This window comes from Rhizopus delemar, genomic scaffold, assembly GCF_000149305.1.
Source record: "Rhizopus delemar RA 99-880 supercont3.5 genomic scaffold, whole genome shotgun sequence".
In the NCBI taxonomy this organism is placed as follows: Eukaryota; Fungi; Mucoromycota; class Mucoromycetes; order Mucorales; family Rhizopodaceae; genus Rhizopus; species Rhizopus delemar.
The window spans coordinates 3,129,194-3,148,460 of record NW_027137831.1 but is presented as its reverse complement, the minus strand read 5'-3'; the positions used below and the strand labels follow the sequence as shown (position 1 = coordinate 3,148,460).

General features: G+C 32.6%; 8 protein-coding genes across 8 annotated transcripts; 4 read left to right on the top strand and 4 right to left on the bottom strand.

Moving 5' to 3' along the window:
• Positions 1 to 1,622: 1,622 nt before the first annotated feature.
• Positions 1,623 to 2,258, bottom strand: RO3G_07928 (uncharacterized protein; the record flags this gene model as incomplete). The annotated part of the gene is made up of 4 exons (XM_067662518.1): positions 1,623 to 1,762; positions 1,813 to 1,888; positions 1,943 to 2,108; positions 2,167 to 2,258. The coding sequence occupies 4 exons, from the start codon at positions 2,256 to 2,258 to the stop codon at positions 1,623 to 1,625; spliced, it is 474 nt and encodes a 157-aa protein (XP_067518619.1).
• Positions 2,259 to 3,582: 1,324 nt separating this feature from the next.
• Positions 3,583 to 3,753, top strand: RO3G_07927 (uncharacterized protein; the record flags this gene model as incomplete). The annotated part of the gene is made up of 1 exon (XM_067662517.1): positions 3,583 to 3,753. The coding sequence occupies one exon, from the start codon at positions 3,583 to 3,585 to the stop codon at positions 3,751 to 3,753; it is 171 nt and encodes a 56-aa protein (XP_067518618.1).
• A 603-nt stretch (positions 3,754 to 4,356) lies between these two features.
• On the top strand, positions 4,357 to 4,695 carry RO3G_07926 (uncharacterized protein; the record flags this gene model as incomplete). The annotated part of the gene is made up of 2 exons (XM_067662516.1): positions 4,357 to 4,368; positions 4,429 to 4,695. 2 exons carry the CDS (start codon positions 4,357 to 4,359, stop codon positions 4,693 to 4,695), a joined length of 279 nt encoding a protein of 92 aa, XP_067518617.1.
• A 1,279-nt stretch (positions 4,696 to 5,974) lies between these two features.
• On the bottom strand, positions 5,975 to 6,252 carry RO3G_07925 (uncharacterized protein; the record flags this gene model as incomplete). The annotated part of the gene is made up of 2 exons (XM_067662515.1): positions 5,975 to 6,066; positions 6,102 to 6,252. 2 exons carry the CDS (start codon positions 6,250 to 6,252, stop codon positions 5,975 to 5,977), a joined length of 243 nt encoding a protein of 80 aa, XP_067518616.1.
• A 3,389-nt stretch (positions 6,253 to 9,641) lies between these two features.
• On the bottom strand, positions 9,642 to 11,478 carry RO3G_07924 (uncharacterized protein; the record flags this gene model as incomplete). The annotated part of the gene is made up of 2 exons (XM_067662514.1): positions 9,642 to 10,874; positions 11,074 to 11,478. The coding sequence occupies 2 exons, from the start codon at positions 11,476 to 11,478 to the stop codon at positions 9,642 to 9,644; spliced, it is 1,638 nt and encodes a 545-aa protein (XP_067518615.1).
• Positions 11,479 to 13,395: 1,917 nt separating this feature from the next.
• Positions 13,396 to 14,631, top strand: RO3G_07923 (uncharacterized protein; the record flags this gene model as incomplete). The annotated part of the gene is made up of 5 exons (XM_067662513.1): positions 13,396 to 13,563; positions 13,738 to 13,800; positions 13,854 to 13,927; positions 13,985 to 14,480; positions 14,611 to 14,631. The coding sequence occupies 5 exons, from the start codon at positions 13,396 to 13,398 to the stop codon at positions 14,629 to 14,631; spliced, it is 822 nt and encodes a 273-aa protein (XP_067518614.1).
• Positions 14,632 to 14,952: 321 nt separating this feature from the next.
• On the bottom strand, positions 14,953 to 16,644 carry RO3G_07922 (uncharacterized protein; the record flags this gene model as incomplete). The annotated part of the gene is made up of 7 exons (XM_067662512.1): positions 14,953 to 15,162; positions 15,212 to 15,399; positions 15,447 to 15,588; positions 15,656 to 15,918; positions 15,966 to 16,096; positions 16,286 to 16,425; positions 16,480 to 16,644. The coding sequence occupies 7 exons, from the start codon at positions 16,642 to 16,644 to the stop codon at positions 14,953 to 14,955; spliced, it is 1,239 nt and encodes a 412-aa protein (XP_067518613.1).
• Positions 16,645 to 18,415: 1,771 nt separating this feature from the next.
• Positions 18,416 to 18,616, top strand: RO3G_07921 (uncharacterized protein; the record flags this gene model as incomplete). The annotated part of the gene is made up of 1 exon (XM_067662511.1): positions 18,416 to 18,616. The coding sequence occupies one exon, from the start codon at positions 18,416 to 18,418 to the stop codon at positions 18,614 to 18,616; it is 201 nt and encodes a 66-aa protein (XP_067518612.1).
• Positions 18,617 to 19,267: the final 651 nt, after the last annotated feature.

Here is a 19,267-nt window from a genome sequence, read left to right as displayed (position 1 = left end):
CATAATGCCGACATGCGTTATGATAGATCATACAACACTTTGGCATTGTTCTTTGATAAGACAACTGTAATGGATACATAATCATCAGTACTATTACTTGACCTGTTTTCTTAGTACGGTTTGATTGCATATATTGTAAACATAATACTTTGTCAACACATTTTGCAATATTTAGATTGTAGTATATCAAATCACTTTGACAGTTGATTTCTATTTTTGCCATACACTATATAATGCCGTGAGTAAGAAGAATACATTGAAACCTAAGATTTGTATCGCAAAGAAAGCAACAAATGAAGGACAAAATAGAAACTTTATTTATAAAAAAACATCATAAACTTTTTTTCCCATTTTCCTGTTTTACACAGAAAGAATAATTAATGTAATATTAATGATCATTAAGCTGCATTAGCATTTTACTCTTAAAAAAGAATATAAGAGACAAGAGGAATAGGTAAACCATTATAATTCTTATCTTGGGTTGAAAATCTAATCTAATTCAAACGAAGACTGACGGCCTGCATAAAACTGTATGCATCTTCATTTCGCGAATTATATTAAATCAGCTAAGAAGATTAAATGTATACATTTGCTTTTCATGCAAATAAAAACTAATAGATACTCTCGTGTAATTTTGAAAGCAAGTGGTTTTAGTCTGTACGAAATTTAACCATTACACTTTAGAATCTTAAATTTTAATGAGATCAAATTGAAAGACAAATAAACCAAACTTCTGTTTACAATGGTACTATTATATCTTTAAATATGGAATCCTCTATAAGCAACATATAAAAAAACACACAGTTTAATTACGGTTATTCTGTAAGATTACTCGCAAGTTTACATAGAAAAAAAGAAAAAAGAAAGTGTAGATAAAAATATAAAAAACAAACTAGTATAGTATCTCATTAAATTAGTATAATATGACTTAGGTAGTACATTTTTTCACCCATTCTGATTGTAGCTTTGCTTTTCCGTACAAGTGCTTATTGCCATATACAATATTGAGAACAAATAGGATGATATAAAACAATAATTCCAAATTCTCAATAAGTGCAAGAATATACTGTACACTAAGATCATTTAAATAAAGAAATAAAGAACTAAGTTGCTATTAGCCTGAATATTAAGATATTATCCAACAACTATATATAAATTTAGTCTAATATTATCAAGTTTCTTGAACGATTATGGATGCTTTCGAAGAAAGGTAAATACAATTCCCTTTCGTGATTTTTATTCAAGTTTGCCGACAAAATATAAATCCACATCGTTTTGAATTTACTTATGTACTTTAACGCTTACAATCATGTACGCCTTGCGGCAACTGAATAAAATCTTGCTTCTACAAACAAAAAAAATTTTGAATTGCTTAAGAAATATAGGAATAGCAATTGATCCTTATTTACATGTATTTTTAAAAAGAAAATCAAATGACTTACTGTGGCATAAAGTATTAGGGGTTGTTATGTATTGCGTAAGTTACATAAATTAGCTTTGGAAACTATTTTTACTATTGTTAACTTAATAATAAAAGTATTATATTATTTATTTTTCTAAAAGAAAATCAAGTAGGGTATATCTATATTCAACAATTCTGCTGCTATTTCTTTCTTTCTTTTTTATTTTTCATAGATGAATTCATATCTGCTTAACAAATGTGCTATAGTTGATAATTGTGCTCCATAACGTGCTGAGTTGTCATAAAGCTCAAACAACGGTACAGCCAATAATTTCATATTTTTAGGTACAAAAAGCTCTTCTATTAGGAAAGAACATTAAAAACAACAAAAGCCGTAAAAAAAAACTTACTGTTTGGTGGTAAATGGATGATATAAAGAGATTTCTTTTCTTTTGGATTAGTGACATGTGCAGGAATATATGGATACTATACGAAAGGTTATTATTTACCATAAAATAATAGAAACAATAATGCACTTACCATATAGTTCTCATAGTTAGGCCTCCACCATGTTGATAAACATTCCCCTACTGACCAATCAATATTACTATCCCATTCTAAAGGGTCTTCAGGTCCGAGTCTTTTATTTAAAATCTCTTTTAATCCCTCTGTCTCCTCTACACCAGGTTCTAAATAATGACCAGGTCTATTTATTTTAATGTTAGCTGAGAGATAGCAGTAGATTAATAGATTATCTCTCTTACAGTTTGAAAAAAGAATTTGCAATCTGGAACATTAATACATGTGGATGATTATGTTGATGAACAACAAGCACTGCTTCAACGGAACGTCTCATGCCATGTTGATTATAATCTGCTTCTAGACGTCGAAGACGTGCTGAAACCGATTGATCTTCTTCAGGTTGTGCTTCTTTTGTCGCAAGAGTATAGTTTTCTATTGAAATGTATCAACTTATTTTTCTTCCCTTCCTTTTCTGTTGTATACTTTACCTAAAGGATGTCTAGTATTTAACGTTAGTTTTTTTTTTGCATTAAAATCTTTTGTATTAAATAAAAAGGTACCTACAAAACTGCTTTAGGCATATTCGCTATATCTTCACGGTAAACAAAAAAGGAGTACAGTGATTCTATCGTGAATTGGGTTTTTGAAAATAGTGGCCGGACTTTAGAAAAAATTATTGCTTTTTATAAATGTATTTTATTAAGACCTTACCTAAGAACTGGGAGTTCGCTGAAGTTGCTCGAGATATAATGAATAATAAACCATCTTTAGTTTGTTAATAAGCAATTGAACTTGTTTGAAGAGACTTGGAGATGAATCAAGTCGAAAACTTGTTAAGTGGAAAAGCCTTCAAAAGTCCAAATAAAATATAGAACATGGTCAAAAATTATTTGTCACCTGGAAACTCAACTGCATCAAGTTCTCCTATACCTCAATCTATGTAATTATACTATCTCTGCTTGCTGCAGAAACTGAAAACTAACTTTATGTTGCTTTACACGACCGACTTTCTCTTTAATCGTAAATGTACGCACAATTACTTCCTCGAGTTTCATGAATAGCTCCAATGGAGTAACGAACGTAAATAATACGAAAGCAGCAAGCATTCATCTATTTATTGAGATGAAATATGCCGTTTTCATTTTTTCTATATATGTTAACAGCGTCTGCTTTTGTTAGATTAAAAGTTATACATCCCATTTAACATATTAGAGATATTGAGACTAACCTTCATTAATTAAGAACTAAAAAAAATAATAATAATCAAAATTTAACAACCAAAAAGCGAAAGAACTGTGATATAGGGCAAGCTTTATGTCATATTAATAACTTTTAGGCGACATTGCATATTTATTAAAGAAATATTTATTTCAACTATTCATACCGAGGATTAAATAAATTACAAGAGTCAACTTCAACTCATGAATCACAGCAGTCTTTATACACCATGAATACTGAATCTATTGAGGTAGATTTCAAATTTTCTGCAGTTTTTTGCCTTATTTGGAAAAGTATCAACAACACCAGACCTGAGCATGCCAACTGTTAAGCCGTTACAAGCAAAACTTGCTACAGCCAAGACTGAAATCAACTAATTACAGCAACAAAACGCTTCTCTCCTTGAGCTAACCACTCAAGGATTCATTGCTACTGCACCCATGCGCGCCACTACTTCCACCATTTCCCATCCCCCTACTTCCCCTTCGTCATGGCAACTTCAAACGCCTACCAAACTTCCCCCACCTCCAGATACACAATCTCCTCCCCTCCAAAAACCTTCCAAGCCTGACCACACTCCACCTACTATCGGTCAAACGGGATGCCTCTAGCACTTTCAGTCCTCCAACCACTAACCACGGGTTTGAATACCTCTATCTCCCTATGTAATGTTCCCTTCTTCGACAGCTTCATATCAACAGCAGCAGTAGTCTCGATATTCATTATCCCAGCTGCCATCTCGTTGCCCTTCTCATCCACAACAATTATGAAGCTGAATTCCACTCATAATTTAAGAAATCTGAAATTCTCTTTCGTGACGATTATGGTGCTCTGGATGTAAACAACCTCAGAGACCTTTACTACGACAGATTTGATCAAGATGAGAAGGAGTAGAATACATGTAACCTCTTTGTTCAACGTGTCGTTCGTGCTATCCGTCACCTCAAAGGTCCAGTCCAGCCTGCTGTTGCTTGCTTTTTTGTTGACAAAGACATAATGGCTGCCGTTATACTCAATGAACTCTTTCCAGCCAAACAGGCTTGAGCTCAACTTTTGTTTTATCATATCAATTTCTTTTCTGGGGACTATTTTACAAACAGTGATTTTTTCACAAGTTCTTAAACCATTTCTATCCTTTTTTTTTTGCCCTTGCTCCCATTAGGGGAGCTTTAGATTCTTTTACGCTTAGTTTGATTGATGTAAATTTCGATAAAATGAGGCCACACGTAAACCCACTGATACACACCTTAGTTTTATTTATATTACTCACTAATTTATCATTATAGTTTATTTTTGATGATATTAATAATAGTAAACAACGTTTTGATTTTAGACAATATTGTTTGAAACAAGAACCGGAGTACGATCAATTGAACTGCATTGAGAAAATGGTTTATTTAATCAGTGAAGACACTGAAAACTGTGTTCTTGACACTCTTCCCAACAATTTTTTACAACAATTTACATTGAATGAACCCTATCAAAGTCTAGCTACAATAGGTATTGAAAGAATTGGTCAAACAGTTAAAGTACATGCTATTGTTAATAGTTAATATGTATCGTGATGAGTTAGCTTTAAATAGAATCTGATTGTCGGCTGTAAAGAAGATGCGATGTCTTTAGCATTCAATTTTTAACGGAGAGCGTCCCAAACCCTCGGTCAAATATATAATTTGAAAGTGGTTAATTTTTCGATCTGCTTTCCAGGTAGTATTGATAAACTATTATTATTTATAGAATTTCAACATAAATTGGCTCTTAAAGCATTAAGGATGTTACCACGTTCTAAATACTGTTCCATTGATCTTTTTTACCTTTGATCCCGAAGGGTTTTTTAGCCTCATATTACTTTACTTCATATTGAACTAGTCCGAGCGAACAGATGTAATAAACACCCCGCGCCCAAATGGACTTCATAAAAAAAATTATTTTGCGGACAATGATTTTTATTTTGCGGATGGTGCCTTTTTCATTTTTTGCTTTACTACACTACAAAATGTCTTTTTGTGGTGTACCATAAGAGTATATGCATTGCTTTAATGTTTTTGACGAGATTCCAGATTATGAAGTTAAGAATATGAATGACTTGTAAAAAGGCACCATCCGCAAAATAAAATTTATTATCCGCAAAATAAAAATCATTATTCGCAAAATAAAAAATGCCATCCGCAAATTTACAGTCAAAAGCCAATATAAAATAGATAAAATTTTTACTTATATAATATCGAATTATCCAATAAAAAGAAAATAAAGCACAATACCTTGCCTGCTTGAAGAGCCGACAGTCTCAAGCAATTCTTGAGAGAATTACTTTCGACCTTGAATTTCCCATTTTAATCAACCGCAATTTTATCCCCGAAATAAGTTATTGTAAGAGGCTGAAGCTGAGTTACAACAAGTTCCGGGATACACACTTTGACCTTTCTTTTCTTTTTTTTTTTTTTTTTTTTTTTTATGAATGAAAATTTTAATGTTTATTAAAACTCATCAAAGAGCACAAGGATTAAGAGCGATACAAGTGTATGAAAGAGTGACTTGTCGCGAAAATACAAAAGAAATTAGCATAGAGAATTGTAAGCAGATAGTTTCAATAGCTCCTTCCGGATTTGATTGATGACAATCTCATCCATGACAGGAGTCTGTTCAAAGAATTGTTGCCAGTGGGCTTTCCAAATGAATCGAATGACTGTAGCAAAAAAAATCATAGATTGTAAACCTGTCATGATAGTGTAAGATGTAATACTTGGATCATCTAAGTGTAGATAAATCCTCGAATCTTGAGCTACGGTTGGGATCTTTAGGGTTTGACAAGTATTTCTTGAAAGTTGTTTTCTACAGGACTTGTTTTTGAATACAAGTAAAGAGCATATGCTGCTCTGTTTCTGGTAGCTTGCACAATTGGCAGTAGTCGTCATCTACCTTTGCTGGGATGATATAATATTAATATTATCCTTCTTACCCTGTGTATCTCCATCTGCATCAAGACTTTCAATAGTTTTTTCGTTTTCCTTTTCCTTTATGTCTCTTTCTGAGATTGGATAACTTACATTTGAGCAAACGGAAACGAAAACTTTCTCAACTAAAGGTCGTTCTCTCAATCTTTGGCACATGAGTTGAATTAACCGAAGTCTGTTTTCATCATCAATTGCTCCTTGTGACTTTCTTGTATATCCTATATGCAATAGTTTTCTTTTTTGAGGTTTTGGATATTTCCTTGATACTCTTGGCGATATTCAACAATATCTTTTATAATATTGTCTGTTATATTGCATGAATAAAACTAATAATAGGATAAAAGTAATAGGTACGACTTACCAATAAATTTTTCTTTGACCACGTATAATGATCTGGCGCGATTTAACTGGCTTTCTGACTCTTTCCTTTTTGTAGCGCTACTTATGAAGTTGATATTTTTATTCCTGCACCATTTTCCAAACCCCATTGCAGTTTTGTCCTCAAATAAGTCTGAGTATCTATGATTTTTTTTGCTACAGTCATTCGATTCATTTGGAAAGCCCACTGGCAACAATTCTTTGAACAGACTCCTGTCATGGATGAGATTGTCATCAATCAAATCCGGAAGGAGCTATTGAAACTATCTGCTTACAATTCTCTATGCTAATTTCTTTTGTATTTTCGCGACAAGTCACTCTTTCATACACTTGTATCGCTCTTAATCCTTGTGCTCTTTGATGAGTTTTAATAAACATTAAAATTTTCATTCATAAAAAAAAGATTTCTCTAGAATTACAGATTATGTTGAATCGCTTGGTTGAGGATAATGTTAACAATTCCTCTGTATACAGAGTTGTTGGTATAATATTGTATTTACTGAATTATAATCGAAAATAAAATAATTAACCATTTAGAAATTATTGGCTTTTATTATGATGTATATAAAGTGGCATTGATAGTCCCATGTGTTTACCTGTTAGTTAAGATGCGCTCGTTCTATCTTTCCTCACGACGTATATGATTTATCTGCCATCCTTACAACAATTCCATTAGTATTACAATTATATCAGCTCATCATGAATCAAATCATGCAAGCAAGGAAAGAAACTGATACTGGAATTAATCAAATTGACTATATATGAGCACATGTAATTTGTATGAGACCTAGCTCTTAAGCTATTTATACACATATATTCTAACCTATCTCATACCTCATTGATACATAAAAGAAATTATTATTTATTTCACATAGTACTGACTAGGTTTCAAGATCAATATAAAAGAGACTTCAATTTTCAGCAACTTACACTATTTTCAGGAGTAAATGCATTACAAAGTTTATAAAATGCGACTTCTTTCGGAAAATGGTGTACATGCAGTTTTCTTTAGTCTTAATTTTACTTTTATATTTTTTTTAACAAAATAAAGAAACCTTATATTTGGTCTCATTCATTTGCTTTGCTTTCTTTTCAATGTCTTTTTCTTGAATTGCATCAATACTACAGCTCTTCTGTTAAAAAAACTAAAAACAGCTTATGCGATCTTCGTCAGTATAGATATTGTACTGAGAAACTCTTTCCTTCTTAGGAAGAGATTCCTTCACTGCAACGTCGCAGGAAGCAGCCGATCCAATCTGAACATCTTTATTTTGACACACTTCCGCAGATCAGCCAAATTTCCCAATCAAAATGGTTTTTCTTCAATGAAAGTTGTTGATTCTTTATCCTGATCATTAAAAACATTGCCACTATCGTTCTCGTAAAAGAAAAAAAAAATACATGTTTAAAAGCTAATGAGGTCAAATGAAAAATAAGAAGAAAAAAAAAATAGTCCAGTAGGTTGACTAAGTAATAGCACAGGAATGACAAGCAATTAGTTTTTTAAGCAATTTATTTACAAACAAGTGAGAAAAATAGTTTCCTTTTTTGGAGCAAACTGATCTCTAAAATCCGACCGTTGTTTTCAAAAATCGCCCAATTGACAGTGGAAACACTGTAAAAAATAAAATTGGGTTAAATACAAATCGAATCATCCATCAGCTTTACTCGCTAAAGTACCTCTTTTGGTTGAGCTACTCTATATCTCTCACTTTGCAAACAAAACACGTTTATTCACGAATTCTGGCGTCAGCTAGTGATAAGAAAAGATTAGGTTGCATTTATAATTTTGCCTTTTATGGCTTATTTTTATTAATAGCATGCTAAAGCTTTTACCTTTTAATTGACATATCTTTTAACGCTTATCCTTTTCAGTGTGATATAATTCTTTTGTCACTATTTAAAAATAGCTTTTAATTTAAAGATATATGACGTATGAATTAAAATTTAAAATGCATTAAAGAAAAGTTTCTTAAAAAAGGTAGATCATCACAGTTGTCAGTTTTGAAATTTTCCTACCTTAGTAGATAACCTTATTCACTATCACTAAGTACGAGTAGCTTAAAATTATATGCGAATAATATGTTTTAATGAATACTGAAGCTTGAAAAGATTACTTTTCTTGTAAAGTTTGAAATAGCCTATGCAAACATCATGATAATAATGATCTACAAGCATAAACCATGTTATCAAGATGCTAAAAGGAATGCCAAGATGCTAAAAAGTAACTAACAATGCCAAGCCCAAAGTATGCTTTTTGGTTTGTGAACATTCTCACTTTTTCTTATAGTAAATCTTTAACAAAGAATGAGAGACAAATATACGACAAAATTGTAATATAATCTTATAGCAAGTGAGAGAAACATTTCTTTATGACTGTTTCACTTCAGAAACAAAGCTAAAATACAGAATCATAAGATACAGAATAAAGTAGACTTTATAGATGTCTTGTTGGATTGTTTATAACTTTAATGCATAAATATTTTCTTTATAAATATGTAAACGTAACCTTCTGTTTTTTCACTTTCTTTTTATTATAAAATGGTAGCAAGATCACGCTTTCAAGAAAACTTTCACAGGCCCATATTCGAATACTATGGTAAAGATGAATCTAATCGACGACAATCTACTGCAGCAAGCACTTATTCTACAAAATCAAATAAACAATGCACCTTAGTACGTCAAAAACGCGTAAAAAGAAGAAAGCCCGCCGAAGATATTGAACAAACAAATTACTACTTGAATCAGTATTCCAAGAAGAATTAGTTGCACTATCATAACTTTTCTTTTGTAAACAAACACTTTGTAAACAAACACTTTGTAAATAAAACCATATCATAAAAAAGTATAATGGTGTAACTCCTTTGGTTTACGTTATCGAAACATTCTTAATTTTAAACGTTTTTTGTTTGTTTTCTTTGCACCCAAAACAATAACTTTACACAAAAAAAATTCCGTACAATAACATACACGAGATGTCGCGTGTATAAAATTTACTTGAATAACATTTGGTTTAGATTAGTGATTTTTTAAACATTTGTACTATTTATTTAATAAAAATGATAGGAAAGTTATTATATAAACGAAGGAGAACGGGGTTATACAAAGAGAGGAAAAAAAATATATCTGTCCTATTGATATTATGAAACAGTGTATATAAACAAATTTTACATAATAGTACAACGGCCACCCTTATCTTCTGATTTGGAAGAGGAAGTCTTACTTTTAGAAGATGAGGAAGCACTTGGTGTAACAGGAGCAGCGGCGGCAGTAGGAGTTATTTCGGGTGCAGTTGGGACAGGAGCAGCGGCTTCAGTAGGCCCTTGTGGATTTACTTGACTAGAAGCAATAGGAACAGGAACAGCAGCCTCAGGTTTTTGAACTGAGCTTAATTTATCTTGAATACCAGATACAGATTGCTTGACTGTCTCTTGAGCACTGATTACTGTTTCAGTCACAGTGGATTTAATAGTTTCAGTGATATTCTCAACTTTAGCAGTGGTCTCATCAACTTTGGCAGCAACAGTCTCTTTAGTTTCGTCAACCTTGGCAGCAACTTCATCTGTTTGAGTTGTAGCAGCTTCCTTGACTTCTTCAGCCTTGGCGTTAGCAACTTCTTTTGCTTGCTCGGCTTTGTCATTAGCAATGTTTTTTGTGTTTTGTGCGAGGTCTTCTGCATCCTTCGTGACAGAACTGGCTTGTTCAGCAGTATCAACGACGGTATCTTTGCTTTCTTCAACAGCTTCTTTAGTCTTCTCCTCGGTAAAAGCAGCAGCTTGCTCTGCTTGGGCTTCTTTAGAAGAGACAAGAGAGGCAACACTAGCAGTAGCAGCAGCACCAGCAGCAACGGCAGCTACCTTGACAGACTCAGATAATTTGGAGGCTTCCTCCTTGGCTTCGGTGGTATCTTTATTAGAGACAGCACTAACCAAATTTTGAGTGTGTTCTTTGACTTCTTGTACAGAAGAGGTTACGGTTGTTTTTTCTCCAGCAACAACAGTTGTTTTTTCAAAGTACTCATAGACATCAACGGACTTGAAACCTACAACGGATTGTACAGCATGATCAACAGCTTTCTTCAAATCGACCTGCTTCACTTCTTTCTCAGCTACGGGAGCAACTTCAGGAACAACTTGATGAATTTGCTCAACAACTTCTTCCTTGGCGTCAATGGCTTCTTCCTTTGTTTCATCGACAGCGGCAGGAAGGACTTCAGGAACAGTTTCCTTGATTTCTTCAGTGACTTCACGGTGAGCTTCTTCAACGAATTCTTCTTTTTGTTCTTCATTAGCAGCAGTTGTTTGGACTTCTTCAACAGCAGGTTCAAAAAAAGGGCACAGTTTCCTTGATCTCTTCCAAAACATCCTCTTTTGCATCAACGGCTTCTTCCTTGACTTCATCTACTGCGGCGGGAGGAACTTCAGGCACAACTTCCTTAATTTCTTCAACCAAGTCTTCTTTGGCTTCAGCAGTTTCCTCGACTTCAGCAATTTCTTCTTCTTGGGTAACATTAGTCTCTTCGAGAACTTGTTTAACTTCTTCAGCCTTTTCCTCGGCTTCGGACTTGATTTCAGAGACATCTTGCTTAGTCTCCTCTACCTTTTCGGCCACTTCTTCCTTGACCTCGCTTACCTTTTCAGCCACATCTTCCTTTGCTTCAGTTACTTTTTCGACAACATTTTCCTTGATTTCTTTCGCGCTTTCCACGACAGTATATGAGTTCTTTTGAAGATAACCATAGATATCGATAGAGGGGGAGCGAACAGCAGAATCAATAGCGTGCTTAACGGCTTCCTTCAAGTCTACTTGCTTTTCAACAACAACTTCTTCCTTCTTTTCCTCTACTTTAGGAGCCTCTTCTACTTTAGGAACTTCTTCTACTTTAGGAACCTCTTCTACAGTAACCTTTTGACTCTCAAAGTAACTGTAAACATCAACGGATCTCGAACCAACAACGGTATCGATAGCGGTTTGAACAATTTCACTAGACGCGTATTCAGACATATTATAAAGTTTTTTTTTAAGAAAACAAAAGAGATAAGAAAGGGGAGGGGAGAATTTTTGTATGGAAAAAAAAAAAAAGAAAGTTTTTTTTAGATGCCAGTCCTCTGTGACGTAAATGCCAGCTTAGTTTATCATCATCATCATCATCATATTTTTTGTTGTCATCATTGTACAATATTTTCCGTTGAATTTGGGACGTTTTGGAATTTTTTTTGGAAAAAATCAAAGTTTTTTTGAGACACAAATTTTTTTATTTGGACGAAATTATTGGAGTGGGACAGGCATATTTAGACTGTGGATGTAGTTATGGTTGGATAGTGGTGTGTATCCGATGAACACAGCATCACAAATGCAGCAATTATAACTATTAGAATATTTGACCGCATTTGGAGTTATTATATGAGGAAATAAAGAACTATGGCTTCTTCTCTGACACTCTGACAGTATTATCATAAACTTTCGTACACAATTGGTCTAAAGTTAAACACAACCAGCCGTCAGTCCTGTAGTTTTAGTGTAAACAGTCGTATATTTCTTGCTTAACTTAGAGCTCCCAGTTTATTTGGATAAAGAAATCTACCTCTTTGTTCTTTGTCATTTAAGTCTAAAGTTTTTTTTTGTATGTTTTGATCCTGAATACCAGATCACAACTGGTTTATTTCTTTAATGCATAAAACATACGTTTAAATTCGTTTATTTATTTATTTTTATATCAAATAAAAAAGGCCAATGAGGGCATAGCAACCAAATGTACGGTATTGCCCGAACTAGTTCTGAAAATGAAAAGAAATAAAAACCCTCCCAAGGAACACGAAGAAAAAAAAGGAGAAAGAAGGGAAGAAAGTTAGAGAAATAAAATAAGAGTTAAAGAAACAAAAATAAGAAAAGAAACCAGAGAGAAGGAAACGGAAAGGCTTGCACTATTACTCGATTCTTCCAGATCGATTTTCATTTCCACAATGATATTTTCTTCTTCATCTTCACCCACAAGATTTTCGAATCTGTCATGATATACAAAAGCGCTCGTCCTATTTGAATTATCGACAAAGTAAATAAAACGAAAGGAAAAAAGAGGTTGAATCTAACTTTTTTAATTTGCTTACAGAATCAATAAACTGGTTAACTGTCTTAAAAAGGAGTTTTTTTTTTAATTGGTGATTCTTCATCTCTTTTGACTCTCTGATTCCAACTCGTTGAGTCTGAATTAGCGAGTATTCGATTGCAAACCTTCTGATGTGCATATGACAGTAAGCTAATCATTTTTTAAAATACTCTTCTGCTTCAGATTTATTGGCAATTATAAGTAATATAACAAAGCAAGCCATACTGTTCGACTTAAGATTACAATTTTAAAGCTGAAAGAGAGCGAAAGGTGTTGCTTTTATTTTTGCATTTGGTGATTATAATTTTCTAATAGAATGGTTACAGTACAAGCACTACTAATCTAATGATTTAGAGAGAGAGAGAGAGGAAAAGTAACTGAAGAAGCAATCTTATTATTTCTTTAATCAAGCATAAATGACAATTATTTTGAGTTTTCAAGTAGGATGTACAAACATTACCAAGTATAGTATAAAGTCGAGAATCATTGTGTATGTGTACCTCATTTAAAATCCCGCGTAGTTTAATTTTTTTTTTCGTTTTTTATTACAACATGGCAACCATTATTGCTTATAAAGAAATTGACAATGCGATTGAAAAACTAGTTGATTCTTCTTCACAAAAAAATATAGCAGATATTTTATGTCCAAAGGAAGGGTGTAAGTGTGTTGTGCTAAAAAGAAATACGGCTACTCTAGTAGAAAGAGAAGGTTCAAAAGTAATAGATGACTATACAATTAATTTTTTTTATATGTATTAATTCACCGTATACTTGTATAGCTTGAACTGCCTCCTTCTTCTTTACCAGAAGGTTTAATGTTTGAAAAAGAAAGCGATGGCTACTTTTGGCTTGTCGGTAATATGATGGATTTTGAAAACATTGGATTTTCCAAAACAGTAGGCACCATAAAATACTTGTCTTGTGCAGATTGTGATTTAGGACCTATTGGTTACCATGATACAATTCAAGCACCTAAAGAATACGTGATTAGTATACAAAGAGCCAGATATAGATTTCAATAAACCATACCACTTTGAAAAAAAAAAAAAAAGAATTTTTTTCTCTCTTTCTTTTTTTTTTTTTAATTATTATCATGTCAATTGAAGTAAATTTTTAATAGATCTTTTAGGTTTAATGAACTTAATTTATTTGATTAGGTACCAGAAAATTGGGATGTTGACATTATTGATTATTGGGGCTCTTTATTAAAAAGTTATCACGTAAGAAGATATAAGAAAACCTCTTTTGTAAAATAATAATAAAATACATGTAGAAATGCCATGAAGCTCCAGAAGAATACAATACTACCGAAAAAGTAACAAATCTTATTATAGAAAACTTACCAAAGTAAAAAGAAAAACGCAAAAAAGTTTGTCCTTTTCACGTTGGTTGAATTTTGTTTAGAGAAACAAGAATTGAGGATGAAGAATTGGCGCGTAAACGACAAAAAGTAGATGCATCAATAAGAGAAACAGATATGAAACCAATAGAGATCAATAAAGAAGAAAGTGAGAGTGACACCTTTCATGATTGGACCCATACTATTGAAGAAGGCACGGATGAAAATAACACTGAAGTTGATATAAATGATGTTCTGGAAGAAGATACAGGAGCTGTCGAAGAGCTTACTGTACAGAATGAACAAAGAGAAACATCAAAAGAGCAAAAGGAAAAAGAAAAACAAAAAGGAGAATATGATTCTACAGAATACATTAAACAATCAAGAGTACCAAATGAAGACTATGTAAATCAAGACGAACAAAATGAGATACCACAACCACAACAGCCATATTTTAATTATCCACCTCAAACAGCAACAATGAGCGGAGGAGATGATGATGGGTTATCGAATGTGATTATGGCATGGTATTATGCAGGTTACTATACTGCATTATATCAAGTAAAAAGAAAATATCGATTTGGAGTGATGGCCCACTAACGGTTTATAATAGAGTCGTCATGGCAACAACCGTTATGAATGATGAATGTGAGATGAATAAATAATATCATCCTCTCTATTTTTTTTATAGTGTGCATATATAGTTTATTAAATAAGAAATAATCTGTATACAATTAAAAGAAAGAAATGATCTATTTATAATATTTACACGAAAGAGAGAGAGAGAGAGATTAAATGCCTGAGCGAGACCTTTTTAAAGATGATTTTGAAGTACTATCTGATGACAATATATTAGGAGATAGAGTATTATTAGGAGTCATCATTATTTTATGTTGCTCATTACTTTCTTTTTGTTTCAATAATCCTTGTTTATCTTTTTTCATGTTTTCCCATATACCAATGTTTTCATGAATGACATCCACAGTAAATTTCATGTCTATTTTTATGATTAGCTTTCATTGTTGGATATAAATTATATACCTTTTGTGACGGATGTGACAGCTTCAAATAATTTTAAAGCAATAAACCTCTTAAAATTCAATTGAAAGTCTTCTATTTGAACCTTGCCTCTTTCATTCATTGGTAAAACGTTCATGCCGAATTCTTTTTCTAATTCTCCTTGTTCAAAGAATTCTTCTGCTAATATCTGTGCCCATCTTTTAGCTGAATTAAAAGGTCTTGCCTATGTTATAAACATTAGAACCATGTTTGATGTCATGAAAGAAACATACGCAATTACTGATGTCAGCACATTTAATAAGTGCAGCACATAATATGATTTTCTCTTTTTCACAACTAGTTGAATCCGATGGATCGATATGATTGAGTCTCTGGGATTGTTCAGTGATCTTTTGAACATATTCATCATGTAAACTCATGTCAGTTGCCAATATACTATTCACTACAATCTTTCTAAAGGCTATGAACAAGTTTAGCGGATGGTCAAATAGCAATTTGGTTATTTACTTGAGTAAGCCGGATAAGATCGAATGTCGGTCAGTGGACGAAAACAGTTGTCTTGCAAGATATGAAAGAATGACATGGCGTGAAAGCTTTCTAATACAGATTTATCATTATAGATGATAGCCAAAGGAGTAGATGTAGTAACCTAAAGATAAAGATGAATAACTAGGATGCTTGAATAAAAAAGTACTTGCCATAAAATTATTATTTACACCAGGATGACCTACATCATGTCCAATACTTGCCATTAATAAAGCAAATATATCTAAAGGAGTTAATAAACGAACGATAGGATTTTGATAATCGTAATCGATATTAAATAATTCTTCAGTTGGATACATGGGTTTAATTAAACCCATTCGACACAAGAAGTAATAGTTGGCTTGCATTACATCCACGGCATGTCTGAAATTATGATAGGGATTTGTACCGTGATACGAATTACAGACATCAAAGATAAAGTGATACAATTCACCTAGAATAATTAAGTATTGGGCCATGTAGTGTGACAGCAAGACTTACTGCTGGGTACACAAAGTGACTTTAGTTCTTCAAAAGATGTCAACACTTGATCTAATATTAAATAAGCAACTTCTATTAAATCTTTTGGCTCTAAATCAAGTGGAAGGAAATTCCAAGTACAGATCTGTGACCTAAGATATTCTTTTCTATCACTTTATAAGATGTTAGTGTACAGTTTGTTATTATGCTTCACACAAACCTTAACATGGAGCGCATAGAAGATCTTTGAAGTGTAGGTTTTGGGGTATAATACTCAGCAATAAGTTTAGATAACCTAATTGATATTAATCATCATCTAATCCTTGTTTGATCATCTTTACCATGTCTCTTGTAAGAATACACTCTTGAGCCTTTCTTTAAATCTCGGCCATACTTTTCCATACTTGATCACATTCTTTTCTTCCATCATTTCATCTTCTGTTTCTTCTTCTTTTATTGGTTGAGTATACCTCACTACATTCTATTATTATTCATTATCATTGATGTACATCATCCATTGTGAATAATAAATTACCAAAAATAAAGTCTTGATAACATCTTCGCTTGGTGGATTCAATATATAATCAGCAGCACCTTCATTCATGCATTTCACCATAAAATGAGGACATTCAGAAGTAGAACAAACAATAGGTACTGTATTATGAATCAATCCTTCTTTTAATAGTCTTACAACTGTCATCAGTAGCTCTGGACATTCATTATCAGTGGATGGAGCAGCATTAATCAATAAAAGCGTAACTTGATTTTTATGTCTTTTTAATTCTTTAATCACTTCTCTCTTATCTCTTTTCACTACCACTTTTGTTTTATATAAAAAGTAAGCATATTTTCTATTGTTTTTCACATTTTTTTTTTTTTTTACTTTACCAGTCTTGTAAGTAGAAACAAGTAATGGGAAAGGTAAAAAGTCATCCTCTTTATTGTCATTAAACACGACTATTGAACAATTCTTTGGACCAAATCTCTTCATAAAATATATTGTTTATATCTGAACTCGGCGTTTTCTTTCAGTTGACTATTGTTATTATTTTTATGTATTCTGTAATAAATAGCGTATAATAAAATATGCTTTGAAATAATAATAAAAAATGTACAAAAGGAAAATTAAAAAAGAAAAAAAAAAAAATCAAGATTAGTTAGCTTATCCCACGCGACAAAAAAATAAAAAGAATTCATTGGTTTATTTCATTTTGTTGCTCAAATGGCAGTGAGTGAGTGAGAGAAAAAAAAAAATCACATCCCACTTTTATCAAAGCACAGACATCTTTATTGCATCACTTTTTCTTTTTTTAAATGGAGATTTAAAATAGTTTGCTTTGTATCATACAAGCAAATACAATAGAAAATGTACATAAATGACTCAATCCATTGGCAGAAACATATTACCAAGTATTGTTGATTTAGAAAAAGATGTCATTCATTTCTTTATCGATTTGTGTCGTTTCAATCGATAAAGACAATCAGTTCAAGTGAGAGAAAGAATATTGTTTATAGTGATTCAATGATCTGCTCAGATCCATATTGAAAGTTTAGTTTGCACGTCTACTAAAGAAAGTAGAGTCCCCTTTTACTCTGAGCAAGATCAACCAATACCCTCTCGAGTTTTATTTCACCACATTCAATTAATGCCTTGATACATGTCTTAATGATAATCAGCGCAATAAGCCCATCATTTGGTTCCTTTAGTGGCTACATATCTCAGTCTGTCAGATCATTCTTCTTCTTTTAAGACAAGTACTAATCCAACAAGAAAGTCCAATCTGAATTTGATGGCTCTCATCAAAGGTGCAAATGGATTTGTAATGTTGTGTGACAGATTGTAACAAGTCCAGCCCATTATGTCATCTTGTCAGTTTTTGTATAGGTTGATAGCAATAGTTGAAGTGATATTGATTTAAAATGAAACCACAGAAAGGTATGAACATAAACCAATCTGTGTATATCTCTATTTTACAGTGATCACCTCTTCTTTTAAAATGATGATTTAAATTGTCCATGGTTACATAAGGATACTGAATCCTCGTCTTTGTCAAACTTTCAAAGCAAAAATACAATAATTCATAAACATTTTACATCTCTCCCTTTGCTCTTCCATACGAATATTCCTCATGGCTAACAGAAGAGTATGACATGTTTCATACAATGATCTCATCTTTAAATCTGTAAAGTTATCCAAAAGCATTCAGTATTTTGTCTCTGACTTTTACCATAATAAAAAGGAACAAGATCAAGTTTCTTGACTATCTTTAATACATGCTATCAAATCCAGTGTCTGTCTGCTTATGAAGCCTGTCAAAGCTTCTTTTTTACTTTGAATACAAACAGCCAGTGAAAAGAGTTGATGTCTGCTTTATCGATCTCTTTATTATAGCACTTTTCATCCACTCCTTTTTTGTGACTTGTTTAATTGACAGCATCCAGAAACAAAAAAGTACATTCTTCTTCTCACAATGTATAATCAAAGACGACAACGGCTTCAATCGCAAACTTTACAACCTGAAGATGTTGAAATGGAAATGGCACCACCGTCCATCGGTACACCTTCAATCAGTTTACAACATGAGACAGCAAGTGTCAATGCAACCACACAGCGAACAACCAATTTTGTTGTCCTTCAAGAGGCCGAAATGGATTCAAGTAGGAAACATTAAATACTTTAAAAAAAAGTTTGTTTTTAATGATTTAACTTGTAGAAACGAGAAGAAAAATACCTAAAAATATAACATTTGAACCTTTATCTGATTTAGCTCTTAAACATTTTCGTGAATTATTAACAAGAGACTATCGGTACAACAAAACTCCATATTTTTTTTTGCATTGTATTTATTTTCTATTAGAACTACAATTAATGATATCATAAGAAATACTGGAGGAGTGAATGAAGCTGTGTTGACAAGCATTTTACAACCTGTCGTAGTCAATATTGATCGAAAATTGAGGCAACTTACTTTTCCAGGCACAATAGATCCTAACCTGTTCAATATTCAATTGGATCGTATTCTTGTAGTTATCATTTTATCCTATCCTCATGTTAGCTTACTCTTGTTTGATATATAGGAAGAGTTAAAAGTCGAAGTGGATGATAAATATATGGATATAGCACAAACAATTGGTTTAAAAGTTCGTAATAGTGAAGCAGAATTAGTAAGAGAGCAAGATGAATTGGATGAGTGGATTGAAAAGAATAGGAACGCAAGAGAAGCACTTGTAAGGAGTGAAATAAAATACAGTTTGTGATACTGATGATTGTATCTAGCAAAGTAAACCAGCTACTTTCACAGCACATGATGACCCTGATGATT